Source organism: Silurus aristotelis, assembly GCF_946808225.1.
Source record: "Silurus aristotelis genome assembly, chromosome: 18".
In the NCBI taxonomy this organism is placed as follows: Eukaryota; Metazoa; Chordata; class Actinopteri; order Siluriformes; family Siluridae; genus Silurus; species Silurus aristotelis.
Window position 1 is genome coordinate 20661404 of NC_139591.1, and position 14792 is coordinate 20676195.

At 38.4% G+C, this 14792-nt stretch overlaps 2 protein-coding genes across 6 annotated transcripts in view; one reads left to right on the plus strand and one right to left on the minus strand.

Annotated features, from left to right (window-relative positions):
• Positions 1-596: 596 nt before the first annotated feature.
• On the minus strand, positions 597-12830 carry ewsr1a (EWS RNA-binding protein 1a). Of its 5 annotated transcripts, XR_014537865.1 has the most exons (17): positions 12763-12815; positions 11267-11303; positions 11083-11134; positions 10762-10900; positions 10386-10581; positions 9924-10207; positions 9662-9821; positions 6198-6235; positions 5525-5542; positions 5301-5416; positions 4992-5121; positions 4097-4210; positions 3091-3232; positions 2878-2972; positions 2493-2742; positions 1889-2321; positions 597-1840 (listed from the first exon to the last, which is right to left on the minus strand). XR_014537865.1 is itself a non-coding variant. In XM_083568777.1 (16 exons), exons 1-16 carry the CDS (start codon positions 12821-12823, stop codon positions 2282-2284), a joined length of 1824 nt encoding a protein of 607 aa, XP_083424903.1. In that variant the 5' UTR covers positions 12824-12830; the 3' UTR covers positions 597-2281. The 5 variants fall into 5 exon arrangements, 4 of the variants coding, with proteins under 4 accessions (XP_083424903.1, XP_083424901.1, XP_083424902.1 ...); XM_083568777.1 differs by having other exon boundaries at positions 597-2321; positions 9966-10201; positions 12763-12830; XM_083568775.1 differs by having other exon boundaries at positions 597-2321; positions 9924-10201.
• The window catches only part of LOC310741155 (eosinophil peroxidase-like), a 152605-nt gene continuing 148954 nt past the window's right edge, over positions 11142-14792 (plus strand). The window contains exon 1 of the mRNA XM_083568704.1: positions 11142-11151. The gene's annotated coding sequence lies outside the window, so the exon portion shown is untranslated. The remainder of the gene's footprint in view (positions 11152-14792) is intronic.

The following is a 14792-nucleotide window of genomic DNA, read 5'->3' on the forward strand; positions in this document are numbered from 1 at the left end:
ATAAGTGAGAAAACGCAGACAGCGGTAAAAATATCGTACATCATAGAGCTGAAGATTTGGTCATACACGTTCACTTTCCCTGTACTAACGTATTATTATAAATCAGTAGGTTTTTTTTGTTTTGTCAAAAAAAAAGAAGAAACATTTATAAAATATTCATTTAGTACACAACATTGGCGCTGCGTCTGTCAGGGTCCCCGAGCCGACTCTAGAGTTCAACACTATCAAATTTACTCAGTCATGCTAATTTTGATTTTGTTGAAACTTTGTTTTTTGAGATTTTCGTTGCAATATGGGAAATAACGCATCAGTGCGTGTAAATCAGATGTACAATCAAACTCAAGAGTGCATTCTGGATGCAAACACCACTACAAAATGGCCAACATTAGATGTGGTTTGAGACACAGGGGGTGAAGGAATTTACCGATGAAATGGTGTTTTATTACCATTACACCACAGCAATTTGCCAATAATCCCATTTTTCATTTACTAAACAACTGTGATTGTCTTTTCATTCTGGAAAACTTGCTTTGTGACATCTGAATGTGTAACATTTTATTCCACTACATTTCACAAAAACACGTGGTTCTTTGCTATTTTGAAGCAAATATATAGAACGTTTATTGACAAGCCCTGGAGAGACCACAACAGTCCACAGTTCAGGTGTGTCTGTAACTATAGAAAACTCTCCTAATACAGGTTTGATGTGTAAGAGAATGGAACACTGCCCTCAATCTATTAATCACCTACAGATCTTATTGATCAGTACATTTATACTCGATCGATGGGAGTCAAAAACATATTCAAAAGCAAGTAACCAACACTGAAGTAAATATGTAACATTAAAGGAATACTGAAGTGAGATGTAATCAGTGGACTTTTACGTAATTACGGGAATGATGTACTTGACCCACCACTATCCTTTTGTCAGCTTTAATACCACCAAACATCAAGATGTTGTGTTGAATGCAAGACAGGCACCGACACTGGAACCTCCTTCCATCAATGTTAAAATATCAATGGGCCTCATTGCAAACCTCAAAAGAACAAAATCATTTCCACAAGTTTGGGAAAGTAATTTTCGGTGTATGTTGAAAATTCAATATATTACAAAGTACATGGCGATGTTTAAGATAGAAAAAAAGCTATTTTTACTTCATAGCCAATTTTTTTTAATGTATATTATATATTATATATATATATATATATATAAATAAAAGCAAACCCAACAGATACAGCTATACAGCTTAGAGCGCTATACAGTCTATCTGCTCCTCAGTTAACATATAAAAACACAGCCATTTATATAGTCGTGACTGAAAGGTTAGTTTTAAATAAATTTTTTTGATTTTCTTTTGTTAAAATCAATAATTCAAATGAACTGTTTTTCCACAAAATAGTTCTCGATAGTAATCCAATTCCTTAAACCAGTGAAACGGCATGACGTATCGTGGACAGACTTTAAAGCACTTCTATAAGTTGGATAAGGATTTCTGCTAAATCTAACAAAAAATAAGCAAATTAAACTTAAAAGGTATATGGCACAAATGCAGCAATTCACACAAATGATTCAGTCTTCAAAGTCTGATTTTTACACACTGGGAATACCAAAGGTTTTGGGATTTTCAGAAATACACAACCTACACATGCAGAACATTTATTTACATCCAGATTGATAAATGAGGCCCATTGATTTACATTATTTTTATCGAATAGACCCCTTCTGGTGGTCTGACGACTAAAAGGAAATCTAGCACCGGTGTCATTAAGTCCACTCCTGCAGACTCAAGTCCAACTGAGTATACACCCATTTTATACACCATATTCAATTAAATAATGACTAGGACAAAATTAAATGGTACTGATGGTTCACAAAACTGATGTGCACTGATGTGGTCAACACATACTGTCTACAAGTAATCATACAGTGAGCCATTACATCAAAATCAATCACAGGGTCTTTTGTTTTTAATTCAGTTTACACAGGAACAGGGTGGGCAAAAGAAAAACAGGGTGTCAGTTAAAAAAAAAACAAACAAACAAAAAAATATTAAGCTTGTTCCACAATTAAACATTTTGCACAGACTCGGTCTGCACACGTAACAGCATGCATGGCATCGGGATTTGTGAGCGAAAAATACAAAGCACAAAGAGAAGAAACTAAAACGAACAAAATCTAAAAAAAATTAAATATAAAGAACTACTGGTCAAATCTAACACTAACCATTATAAATATGGAATTACGAGTTTAAAATCTGAATGAAAGCCGTAGTGGGTGGGTTTAGTATGGTCTCTCGCGCCGATCCTGGCGATGGTCTCCCCTGAGAAAGAGAAAAATACGTTAACTGTCAACTCTGATTATACTGATAAATTCAATCATTAACAATAACAGACAATGTGAAAAAAATTCAATCTGCCACCTTCATGTTAATCATGTGAGCATTGTTGGCACAACCACAATTCTGCTGCACAACAAAAAAAATCACACTCACTTCAAGTCCATCTTTCCTGGTGGCCCCATCCCCCGGCCCCTTCCACGCATGTCATCCATTGGCGGTCCACCTCGACCCCTTCCGCCGAATCCACCCCTGTCCATGCCCCTTCCTCCACGAAATCCACCGCCGCGGTCGCCACCTCTGCCCCCACGGAAACCTCCTGGACCTCCGGGGCCTCCTGGTGCACCCCTGTCCATGCCACGACCGCCACGCATGCCACCAGGACCTCCACGGCCGCGATCACCACCTGAAGAGAAAAAGAAAAAAAAAAACGGATTCAGTCTTGGAGAAGAGATTTTTAAACGGATCTTACAGTCTGCACTTCAAGAAATTGAAATGACGAGCTGGAAGAAGAAAAAGGAAAAAAAAAAGATGCCATTACCTGGAGGGAAAGGAGGTGGACCGAAACCTTCGGGTTTGGGTGCCTTACACTGGTTACACTCCATCCTCCAGGCAAAGTTCTGGTTTCCACATCCACTAAAACGAGAAAAGCAAGAAATGAAAACCAAGGGAGTCGAGGCACGACACTGCGATGCATTCTCAAGCGAAGCACCATATTACACAATGGGAAAGTTGGAAAAAAGGGAACATTTACGCATTAGGACACTGCCAGTCTCCAGCCCTCTGTTGCATGTTTCCACCAGTTGGTGCCCCTCGGCCCATTCCTCTAGGTCCACCTCGAGGAATGAAGCCTCCACGCTCGCCACCACGGCCCATCCCACCTCGACTCATCATCCCTACAGGCACAAAAAGAGCTTCATGAGAAGATCAGACACATTGATGTATACCTACACCATAGACCTTGAGATATACAGGGTTCCTACACATATTTCATTTCAGATTCCATATTTTTGATTTTTTTTCTGAAATAATTTTTAATTCCAACATGCGTTACAGTACTCTGTATCTCTGATGGATGTGATTATATTCCAGAAGTATATTATTATTTTAGGACCGTTAATGTGCGATTCACAGAGAAACTACAAAACAGAACTGAAGTTTGAACTGAAGAACCATTTGGCCACTGCGTCTCTTTCAGTCGCAGCTTTTTGTAAAACGCTCTCCAAAGTGGATCAAATTTAAAAATGGCGTTTTCGTGCCCTTGTGTGGACTGCAAAAACGATGATATTTTCAATCGTGGCTGCAAAGTTTCAAAGAGCTGAAAAGTAAATAAACGGCAGGGGGCGACAAGTCTTAAATCTTGCTTGTGTGCAGTACAGGGAAGCAAGTGTTTTGAGACGTTTCAGTGTGGATGTGCAACCCAAAAATCGTTTTGGAGAAATGAGTTAAAACAAAAGTATGGACTTTTGTGTTGTTTAGACAAAAATGCCGGGTTTTTTCCCCCCCTGTATGCAGATTATTTGTAAACGTAGCCTGTTTTTTTATAAACAATATTTAATAAATTCTTAATTTTATATTTAAGAAAACCGAACAGAGCCGAAACAAATATTAATTCAGTGTTCTAAGCCCCCCCTATCCAAACTTTGAGAGAAAAAAAAAATTCCATACTTTTTCAAAATGTGTAGGAATCCTGGGATATAGCACCATTTTCACATAGTTGCCTGATAAGCAAATTTCATTAAGAGCACCTAGCTGCTCACCTCCTCTTCCCATCATCCCACCACGATCTCCCCTCATCAGCATTCCACCCCTCATCATCATGGGCTTCCGCCGGGCCATAGACACCTTCAGCTTTTTACCCTGGAAGTCCTTACCTGGGCAGAATAAAGAAAACCATATAAATACTCACAGACTAGCAAAAGTGTCCTAATTTTTTTACGGGATAAATTTTTTAAGAGACAACGTGATGAAAAGCCAGATCTAGAATTCATCACTGCCCCACTGATTATTTTCAAAATGCCACTGTTGGTGCATCAGCTATTTAGAAAACTATCAGCAGTGGGCTCTGATACATAGGTCAGGTTACACACACTGTGCTGAGCTTTTCATACCATGTCTAGAGCACAAGCTGTGTTAACACACTACCGTCATATTTTAATATATTTTGTGTGTAACGATACACATACATACACGAACATAGCTAAAATCTGAGTTCCTCACAAACGTATTCACCGTCACCACGGAAACACGATTTGTTCTGCACACGGCGAAATCGACCGACACTTCCGGTCATTGCCAATGTTTTTAAGACAGACTAGAAATAGCAACTTACTGGTGGAGTGGGTGGAGAAGAGTGATAGCAGGAGTGATTTGTGATAGAAGAGTATCTGTGAGAGTGAAAGGGAAAGTTTATAGGACTGTGGTGAGACCTGAGATGTTGTATGGTTTAGAGACAGTGGCATTTTCGTGTTTTGCATTTCTTCTCTGTAATTGTACCGAAATCGAAACAGGCCGCGACTTAAAAACTGGAGGTACGTAGCGAACAGTTAATTTTGTGTAGCGCTAAACCCCTATTAATTACAAAACTGTTGAAATAAACTCTTGGGTGTTTAATGAGATTCTTAAATTCTATATGTACTGTATTTTAAAACACACCGTCGAACCATTCCACTGCTGCCTTGGCGGCCGGCGGATCCTCATAGGACAGGGTGGCGTCGCCCTTCGGTTTGCCCGTGTCCTTGTCTGTATAGATGTTTATAGCGGGGAGACCAGTACGTTTATTAATCTGGAAGAGAACATACACAGCAGGTTAACGAAGCAGTGAATTTCCAAGCCGTTGACAATCATTCTCGCAACTAGTCCAATTCCTAGTCACACCATTCCAATAAAAAACAAACAATTTGCCTAACAGTTGGTCTTTTATACTGATTCCCATTTTTATATCCAGATTTCTTTCTCCCTCACCCTGATGATGCCGCTCTGCTTGAAGAACTCAGCCACTTCATCCATTGCTGCATTTTCAGTAAGGCCTGTGATGTAAATGGTGCTGTTCTCAGAGTCATCCTGCTCCTCTGGGCGACCTAACAGACATACGCACACTTTAAAATCCACGTAAACCTCGTATTGCTCCGACTAAAGCGCACATTATAGCGCACTGCACAATTTTTCTTTTAATAATTCTAACTTACCCATGTCTGCATCTGGTCCTGATATTAAATATGATGACAGAGGGAGGAAGAAAGAAAAAAAAGAGCAAGTTAGTCTTCATCCTACACTTTCTGTGCAGTGACATGACCAAGTCCAGGTAAAGATTTCCCAGGCACACTTGCTCTTCTGAGCATTCAGAAATAAATACAAGGGAGAAGCAAAGATACCTTTGTGCTTCAAAATTTGTGGGGAAATTAATCGAAGGAATCTATTCAAATTTACCTGTACACCTGAACCTAACTGCTTCTGCAAGTGTGCCATGAATAGCAAAAACGTGCCAAACCACAAACCCAAATTGGACTCCGAACCTTTAATTTCAGAGAAATTGCTGTAAACCCTGACGTTGTTGTGTGACTTATGGTCAGTTACCATTAAACCCTAAAATGTGAAAAACTCTTTGAAGGAGTCCATAGTTTTTTTTTTTTTGTTTTAAACCCATATTTCTGTTGTTAAACTGAACCAACCCCATTGTCAACCAATACATAATTGTTCATAAAAACCCATAAAACTCTAGCCGGCAGACTTGTGTCTTTGCATTGCAAGGCAAAAAAAAAAAAAAAAGGTATATTTCCCCTCTGTAATATCAAATATCCATGAAAATGGTGGAACAAAAGCAAGTTTGTGTATGCTCTGGTAATTCTCTTTAAAACTTACCACCAGGCTTAATGAAGCCACCTCTGTCTCCAGTGATGCTGGGGGAATAAGCGGAGATATGAAGGCGATTTTCCCTTTAAACAGCCACTTCAGTACCACAAAATGGGAGGGGTGGTTATGGGGGAGAGTGGACACGTCTGGCTCTACACACCCCCCCCAAAATATGCTCTAAGCATCCCCCTGACTAGTTACAACACTTGTTTTGGAGCGGGGGAAGGGGGGTGTTCAAAGGATGTATAGTACTTTACATGGTTGTGGCTGAACAGTTGTAATGCTCAAATAAACAGCTACCACAGATGTGTATTTAAAAAAAAACTACATATATTTCCACAACATAAGAAAAATGAATTGATTGTTTCAGATGCAGCCGAGCAGCTGGTTACCGTATGGGGAAAATGTAACGCTCTGATACAATTATTTGTTTGCATCTGACAAAATTTAAAAGCACAAATTAATCTGGTGCGAAAGTACAGGCGACTTTGAAGGTGGTCAACCTGCATGAGCTCTCAGAAAATAGGAAAATGGGTGAAAGTGCAAGTCAACACTCAGACTACAGTCGTCCCCCGTCCATCGCGGTGCCAAAAACGACCAGGAAAATCTAACTTCCGCAATAAATGGACGCAGTACTGTAGTGTAGCCCATGCATAGTTTTGGTTAAAGAGTTCTATAAAGTCAAAAAAGTCACTGCATTCTTTATTTTCATTGGCTTAATCTGGAGACGCATGTCTTCAACTCCCCCCCCCCCCCCTTTTTTTTTTTTTTTTTTTTTTTACTTCAGAGGATAATACAACCAACATACAAGCGGAAACATACGGTTTCTTGTAATGCTGCTCGTTTTAAATGAACTGAAATTCACGAAACAAAATATTTACGTGCCAAATTGAGATTCGAACCGTGATAAATCGAGGGACGACTGTACTTTCGTTTTCATTTCCCCAAAAGATGCCACACAAACGTCTAAAAATGCTTGCATCAGTGTACTGAACATGAGCGAAACGTGAAATGCTTTGACCTGCGTCATTTCCGCCTAGCGTTTATTTACTATTAAAAATTACGTCATTGTTTACCGAAAGCCTCTCCCCCCCCACAGTCCACACTGCGACCAGGAAAAACTGCGTTTCAAATGTATCAGCTTTGGAAAGCGTTTTTTAAAAAGCTATGTTTTCGTTGACTGAAAACGGTGGCTCAGTGGCAAAACGGAGAGAAAAATATGCGCTCAAACGACAACGTATTCGTGCGGACACGGTTTCGGGGCTTCGATAGCAGTTTTTCATAACGAGGTCACTTGCATTTCCTTTCAAAACAGAAAAAAAAAAGGCTGCAGTTGCACCATCTATAATTTAAAACATTACGATTAGTTGCACAAGCATATTTTCGGCAGCATTTAGTTGGGGGTTTTGTTTGTTTGTTTGTTTGTCCCATCAAACACCTACTACAAAAAGAAAAGCTTTTCATTTCTGACTGCATCTGAAACAATCCGCTTACACAAAGCTGGTACATGCACTTCCAGTCAAATTAATCAAAAAAAGCATTTAAACTTAAACACACCATTCTGTTCCATTACACATATGTTTAAGAAAATTATTATACAAAGTAAAAAAAAAAAAATGCTATCAAACATTAAACTGGAGCATTACAGTTAACTTTTTATTGTTTATCAAAATAACACAAGTTTCTTTGCAATCCCCCTGTGAGGGTAAAAAACCACACTTGAATCTCTCCGGCTTTAAAATGACGCCACCAACTCTTTATGTCCCCTTTTGAAAAGGCTGCCGGGCCACACTGAACTGAGTAGCGGTACTGTAAATGTATTGCTGTGTTAACATGGCTCTCACTTTGTTACCTGCAGCGTATAAATGTGACAAAGCATGTTAAAGCAGAATTGCTCATATTTCATTCAAGCATTGCAATAACCATATGAATAATTTTTTTTGAGAATAATTTTCCCAGAACTCATTAAGAGAACTTAAAAAATAAAAAAAGAAAAGAAAATGGATGCAGTGTATTTGGGCAAATTGTACAACAAAAACCACCTAAAAGAAAGTAGAACAAGCTTCTACCCAAGAGCAAGCATTCTGATTTTCTAAATTTGAATGACAGTCTTTTTATTATTTTATTATTATTATTATTCCAATGCTATTGGTGCAGAGTGGTACTTAATTGCTGGTTTAATATTTTGCATTACCCTCATAAGTATTAAATATACCCATTTTGTCATGTTTTACACAAAAAAACTACTTGAGGCAAACACTTCAGTATTTACTTGTGTAAATAGTAATACTCCATTTAAACCTTTTAGAAACCCAACATCAATTTTTTCAAAAGCGAAATGTCACTTTTCAACATTACCATTAGAAACATTGCCATTTTACTTTATAAACAAAGTTGGCAACCCAGTAACCAGGAAGTGAGTCAGGATTTGAAACACTGCATTCACTTTCATAATATAAATACCACCTGTTCATCACTGGATTATCAGGAAAACCTTTAAGAAAAAAAAAAAACACTGGTGGGAGGGGAAGAAAAAAATATATATAAAAAAAATGAAAAAAATTAAAATAACTTTTCCACACTTTTGAGAAAAAACAAGAAGGAAAAAAAAAGAAAAAAGAAACTGTCAGATTTGCCCACCAAGACCAATACACACCCTTAATCTGGAGGAGAATAAAAAAGATATGTAAATTGTTTTTTGTTAAAAACAGAATGAATAAAAAGGTTTTATCTTAATGTATTAGTTTTAAAAACTATTAAGAACGTCAATAGTTTGAGACATGCGATTCTGTTTTTGCAAAAACATGACATTCAGAAAACCCTCACAATTGGAAGCTGCACTTTGCAGCACTTCTGTAGCTAATTAAGTAATTATGTGGCCAAATGCAGAATGCTCCAAAATACATAGTGAAAAAATAATAGCGTGATTTAAAACATTGATAAAGTACCTCAAAGTTACAACCATGACTCCCTGGTAAAAAGGAACAACCAGTAAATCCTGATTATTAACTCATTTACTCAATATTGTTAATTCATACTGTGGCAAACCAAAGCCAAATCTATCCAGGTTTCTGTTTACAGACTTGATCAACTTTTAACAAAGAAACACTGATGTGGAAAGGATTTTTGACCAGTTCTCCACGAAATAACACCTCAACCTCTTACCTTCGGCCATGTGGCTAAGGGCTGAAAGCTTTTTAATTCGGCAATACTTTCCTTTTTCATACCCGACTTTATTATAAATTAAGAGATATTAATTACCTCAACACGTCTGTATAACAGTTACTGACAGTAAGATTTGACCTGCGTTCTGGTAATTCCTCGCCCTGAATTAATCAACTCAGCACACTGAATTTAAATAGAAAACATGTCGGGGGTGTATTTAGCATAGCCCTCAGCCCCTTCATGGCCGTTCACAGCTCCTGCATAAGGGGATGAAAGTGATTGTGGCTCACACGCACACACACACTTACCCCATGCCTCCACGGTTCATTCCCCCACGCATTCCTCCTCTCATCATGCCCCGGTCGAACCCCCCTCTGCCACGCCCGCGGTTCTCCCCCCCTCCCATTCCACCGCCGTAACCACCGGATTCGGAGTAACTGCTGTTCTGGTGGTCCGGCCTGTAATTACCTGAACAAAAAGAAAAGAAACATCCATCACTACGATTATCCTGAGGCTTTGTGGCTGCAGCTGATTGAAGCTGAAACCACCTCTGTGCATGTCCCACCCTACCATATTGACTGGGTGGTTTGTAGTTGTTTTGTCCATAAGCACCTCCACTGCTGCCTTGCTGCCCGTACTGACTGGCAGGCGGCTGGCCGTATGACCCTGAGGGTGGCGGGTAGCTGGAAGGTGGAGGTTGCTGCGGGGGCGGCGCCTGCTGCTGGTATCCGCCCTGCTGGCTGTAGGAGCTTTGCTGCCCATAGCCACCCTGCTGGCTCTGATAGCCGCCCTGCTGTTGCTGGGAATAAGAGTTTTGTTCGTATCCTGGAGTCTGCTGACTGCCAGAGCTGTAACTGACCAAGAATAAAGAGATGTAGCTCAAAACGTTCACAACAAAACAAGTTCTTTTTGAAGTTGGGCTACAATAGATGTCTTATTCGAAACCTGATTTTTTTTTCCCTTTAACAAAACTTGGTAAGGTTTTCTCCGTCACTGCTAAGTACAAAAAGAACATAAGAATAGATGCAGTACCTGGGAGGAACTGAAGAAGCAGTGGCCTGTTGTCCATAACCGGTGTAAGCAGGCTGGGATCCGTACGCAGCCTGGCCACCATATGAGGCCTGATTGGTGCTGGAGGAAGCAGAGGATGCATCGTAACTGCTGCCTCCATAACCCTGGACAGGCTGGGAGTACCCCTGAGGGGCAGCTGGAGTAGCGTTATATCCTCCTATAGACAGAAAAAGGCTTGGAATTGAAATACAATAGTAATATTCAGGGTTTCTACACAATTACTGTTCCATACTGTAGATTTCTTTATTTCTTTATTTTTTCTTTAACCTCCCCTGATAATCAACATTATCTAAACAGAAAGTTGAATAAGTTAAATGAGCATTATAAAGTCCCTCACCGCTGGCTGGTGGTTGTTGCCCGTATGAAGACCCATAAGCCTGCTGGCTGTACCCTCCAGAAGAGCTGCTGCTCTGAGAATAAGCTGAATCAGCAGGCTGTGTGTAAGAGCTGTAGCCCTGTTGCTGACCATATGACTGCTAAACCAACAAATCAACAAAGAGCACACGTTAGAAATCAGTTACTACAGAGATGCTTTTACTTTGCAAAGAGATCAAATTAGATCCAAGAGACTTATGAGCAATTGATTTTTGTTTTCTCGTCATGTAGCTGTTTGTTTTGTCTTCCATAAACTTGACCACAGAGCAGTGTGATGATTTACCTGGGTACCTTGCTGATAGGCCTGAGCAGGCTGGGCAGCATAGGAGCCATACCTGGGCGAGCAAACACATGTTAACAAAACTCATGTAAATCATGCAAACTGTACAACACGCAGAACACCACAATATGAGCACGTGGAAAATGTGATCGGCAAAATACGTGAATTTAAATAGAAAAATTCGAACCCTTGCTGTCCTCCAGCTTGTCCATAACTGTTATAATCTGCAGGAACAGGGAAAAAAAATAGAATCAGTTTTCTTTTTTTTTAGAATGAGAGACACATATCAGTGGTCCTTTAAATAAAAGTGATGCAGGAGATTTAAGATGGCAGCTCAAATATGTACAGCTCAAATATACAGCCAGACATACATATACACATACATATTTGGAAAAAATATATATATTTTTTGTTTTTGTACATGAGGAAAACTGCTGTGACGTGTCTTTACAATTTTGGTCTGATGTCACTTTTGTTTTATTTGCCCCAAGAGATTGTAATTATAAGTCATCATTTTCTTACACACACACACACACACACACACACACACACACGTAAACATATTCATAATTTGTATACCAAGAGGTACTCCTAAGTTTGAATTATTATAGAGAAAGTCATTTAAATAAATCCTTGTTAATTAACAATAAAAATAATATTCTGTTCAAAAAATATGCAATATATTTTCTACGCTTTTCACATTAGGCGTATTTTGAATATGTTTACAGAGAGACAATTCTTTTCTTTTTCCAGATTTTCCCACCCATTAAATATATATATTTTTAATATTATATGACGTAACTTTTGAGATACAATGGTTGTTTATATTGTGATTTTTTTCCCTTTTATCTCGTTGGTGGTTTATTTTTTTATAAATACATCCCCCCCCCCCCATCTAAATTTTGGACAAGTCCCTGTATCCTGTAAATTACGAATAAGTCCATGTTTCCAACCCTAATAAATAAATAAATATTTTATTTTATTACAAAGCTCCAATATTGATTTGTTCGAGAGCACAAAGAAAAATCCGACTCCAGAGACGCACTGGGAAATACAACATACCCCACAAATACTTACAAGCCACTCAGTATAATCAATTAATTTTTCCAATTAAAGCAAAATATTAATTATATTAAAGCACAAATCAAAATCCTAATCTGCCTCACTACCACCCAAACCCAAGGCCCGCTGAACCACGTGACCTGTTAACCGATTTATCAAGCGAACCTATTTATTTCTTTATTTCTTTTCATAATGTATAATTAAAGATTATATTAACCATTTATACCAAATAAATCTCGCCAAAATGAACCCACATAGCTAGCTAACGCTCCACCTCCATCTCCAGCTATTATAATACAACCTTGCTAAGCAACCGGTCCAATACAAAAGGGCCGAGTCCCAAATTCATGCATAGCGTCCCCTAAATAGTGCGTCACCCACGCTGTTTTAGATTCCACATAGTGTACAAGTGTACCAAGATCGGAGCCATTTGAGATTGAACCCACCGCAAGCAGCTTAGCATGGTAAGTGATGCAAATAAAGATAAACGCAAATTATATCAGTGGTACTAATTATAATTTCATTTAATCAAGCGTGCAGTGACGGTAAACGAAAATGACCTTGTATGAAGAAAAATATTGGTAAAAAATGTTTCTTTTCGATGCAAAGAATTTGAATTACCTGCTGCGGACGCCATTTCGTGGACTCGCGTTTTTTGCGGGCTACCAAACCTAGTGCGCATGCGCGAAAATGGCGATTAGGATGAATCCATTCGCAGGAAATAAAATAACGTAGCAAAAAAATATTTAAAGACACAATCGTTTTTTATTATTATCATATTATCTGGAATTGAGAAAATGATAATCGCTTTTTTACACATTTAAACCTACGGCGTGTAACGAATCGGTACAGTTAAAAACAAAACACAAATAGATTCGCCCGTAATGACGACACTGGTATCCAAATGCATACTAGAGTACTAAGTAGTACGCCACGAGAGTACGTGAATGTGATTGCCATATTCCTCGTCTGTATACTATGTAGGATGGAAGTATGAGCTCTGTTTTAAAGGAATAAAGCAGTACAGCTGGTCCAATCTCAGCTAATTTATTCCTGCTTCACAAAATAACAACAGATTTTACATTTGAATGTTTACTTTAATGTTTTTTTGTAATGTTTTCAATTCATTTTAAGTTAAATACACTTAAAATGCTAAAAGAAAAGCATATTCTAATGTACTAGTATTGTACAGTATTGAGCTTCACCAATTAGGCATAATATTATGACATTATAACTTTATAACAGGTGAAGTGAATAACACTGATTATCTTTTCATCATGGCACCTCTTAGTGGGTGGGATTTATTATTCAGCCAGTGAACATCTTGTCCACAAAGTTGATGTGTTAGAAGCAGGAAAAATGGGCAAGCATAAGGATTTGAGCGAGTATGACAAAGAACAAATTGTGACATATTGAGATACACATCTCTGATACAGACAATTTATGACTATGAGAAAAGCTATGAAGAGAATAGACTATTGGGAATAACTGAATACATATTCATTGACAAAAATATATTAAAGCGTAAGTCTGAGATTAAATAGAGTTTAGGTCAGCAGAGACGGCCTTGTTGGCCCTGAAAGTATGCCACCAATGTCTGTCTATTATTCAAGACTGATTTTGTGTACAGTATGTTGTCTTGGTCACATGAATGCTCTAAACCGGTCGTCTAGCCATCACCACTTTGTCCTTGTCAAACTCGCTGAAATCCATACGCTTGCCCATTTTTCCTGCTTCCAACACGTCAACTTTGAGGAAAAATTTTCATTTACTGCCTAATAAATCACACCCACTAACAGGTGCCATGATGAAGAGATAATCAGTGGTATTCATTTCACCGCTCATAATGTTATAATGTCATAACGTTACGCCTGATTATTGTATAATACTGTATAAGTAAAGTACACCATTGTGTACTTAATTTAAGGGTTGTTGGTTTATTTATTTTTTTTTTTGGGGGGGGTGTACACAATATTATGACATTATAACTTTATAACAGGTGAAGTGAATAACACTGATTATCTATTCATCATGGCACCTCTTAGTGGGTGGGATTTATTATTCAGCCAGTGAACATCTTGTCCACAAAGTTGATGTGTTAGAAGCAGGAAAAATGGGCAAGCATAAGGATTTGAGCGAGTATGACAAAGAACAAATTGTGACATATTGAGATACACATCTCTGATACAGACAATTTATGACTATGAGAAAAGCTATGAAGAGAATAGACTATTGGGAATAACTGAATACATATTCATTGACAAAAATATATTAAAGCGTAAGTCTGAGATTAAATAGAGTTTAGGTCAGCAGAGACGGCCTTGTTGGCCCTGAAAGTATGCCACTAATGTCTGTCTATTATTCAAGACTGATTTTGTGTACAGTATGTTGTCTTGGTCACATGAATGCTCTAAACCGGTCGTCTAGCCATCACCACTTTGTCCTTGTCAAACTCGCTGAAATCCATACGCTTGCCCATTTTTCCTGCTTCCAACACGTCAACTTTGAGGAAAAATTTTCATTTACTGCCTAATAAATCACACCCACTAACAGGTGCCATGATGAAGAGATAATCAGTGGTATTCATTTCACCGCTCATAATGTTATAATGTCATAACGTTACGCCTGATTATTGTATAATACTGTATAAG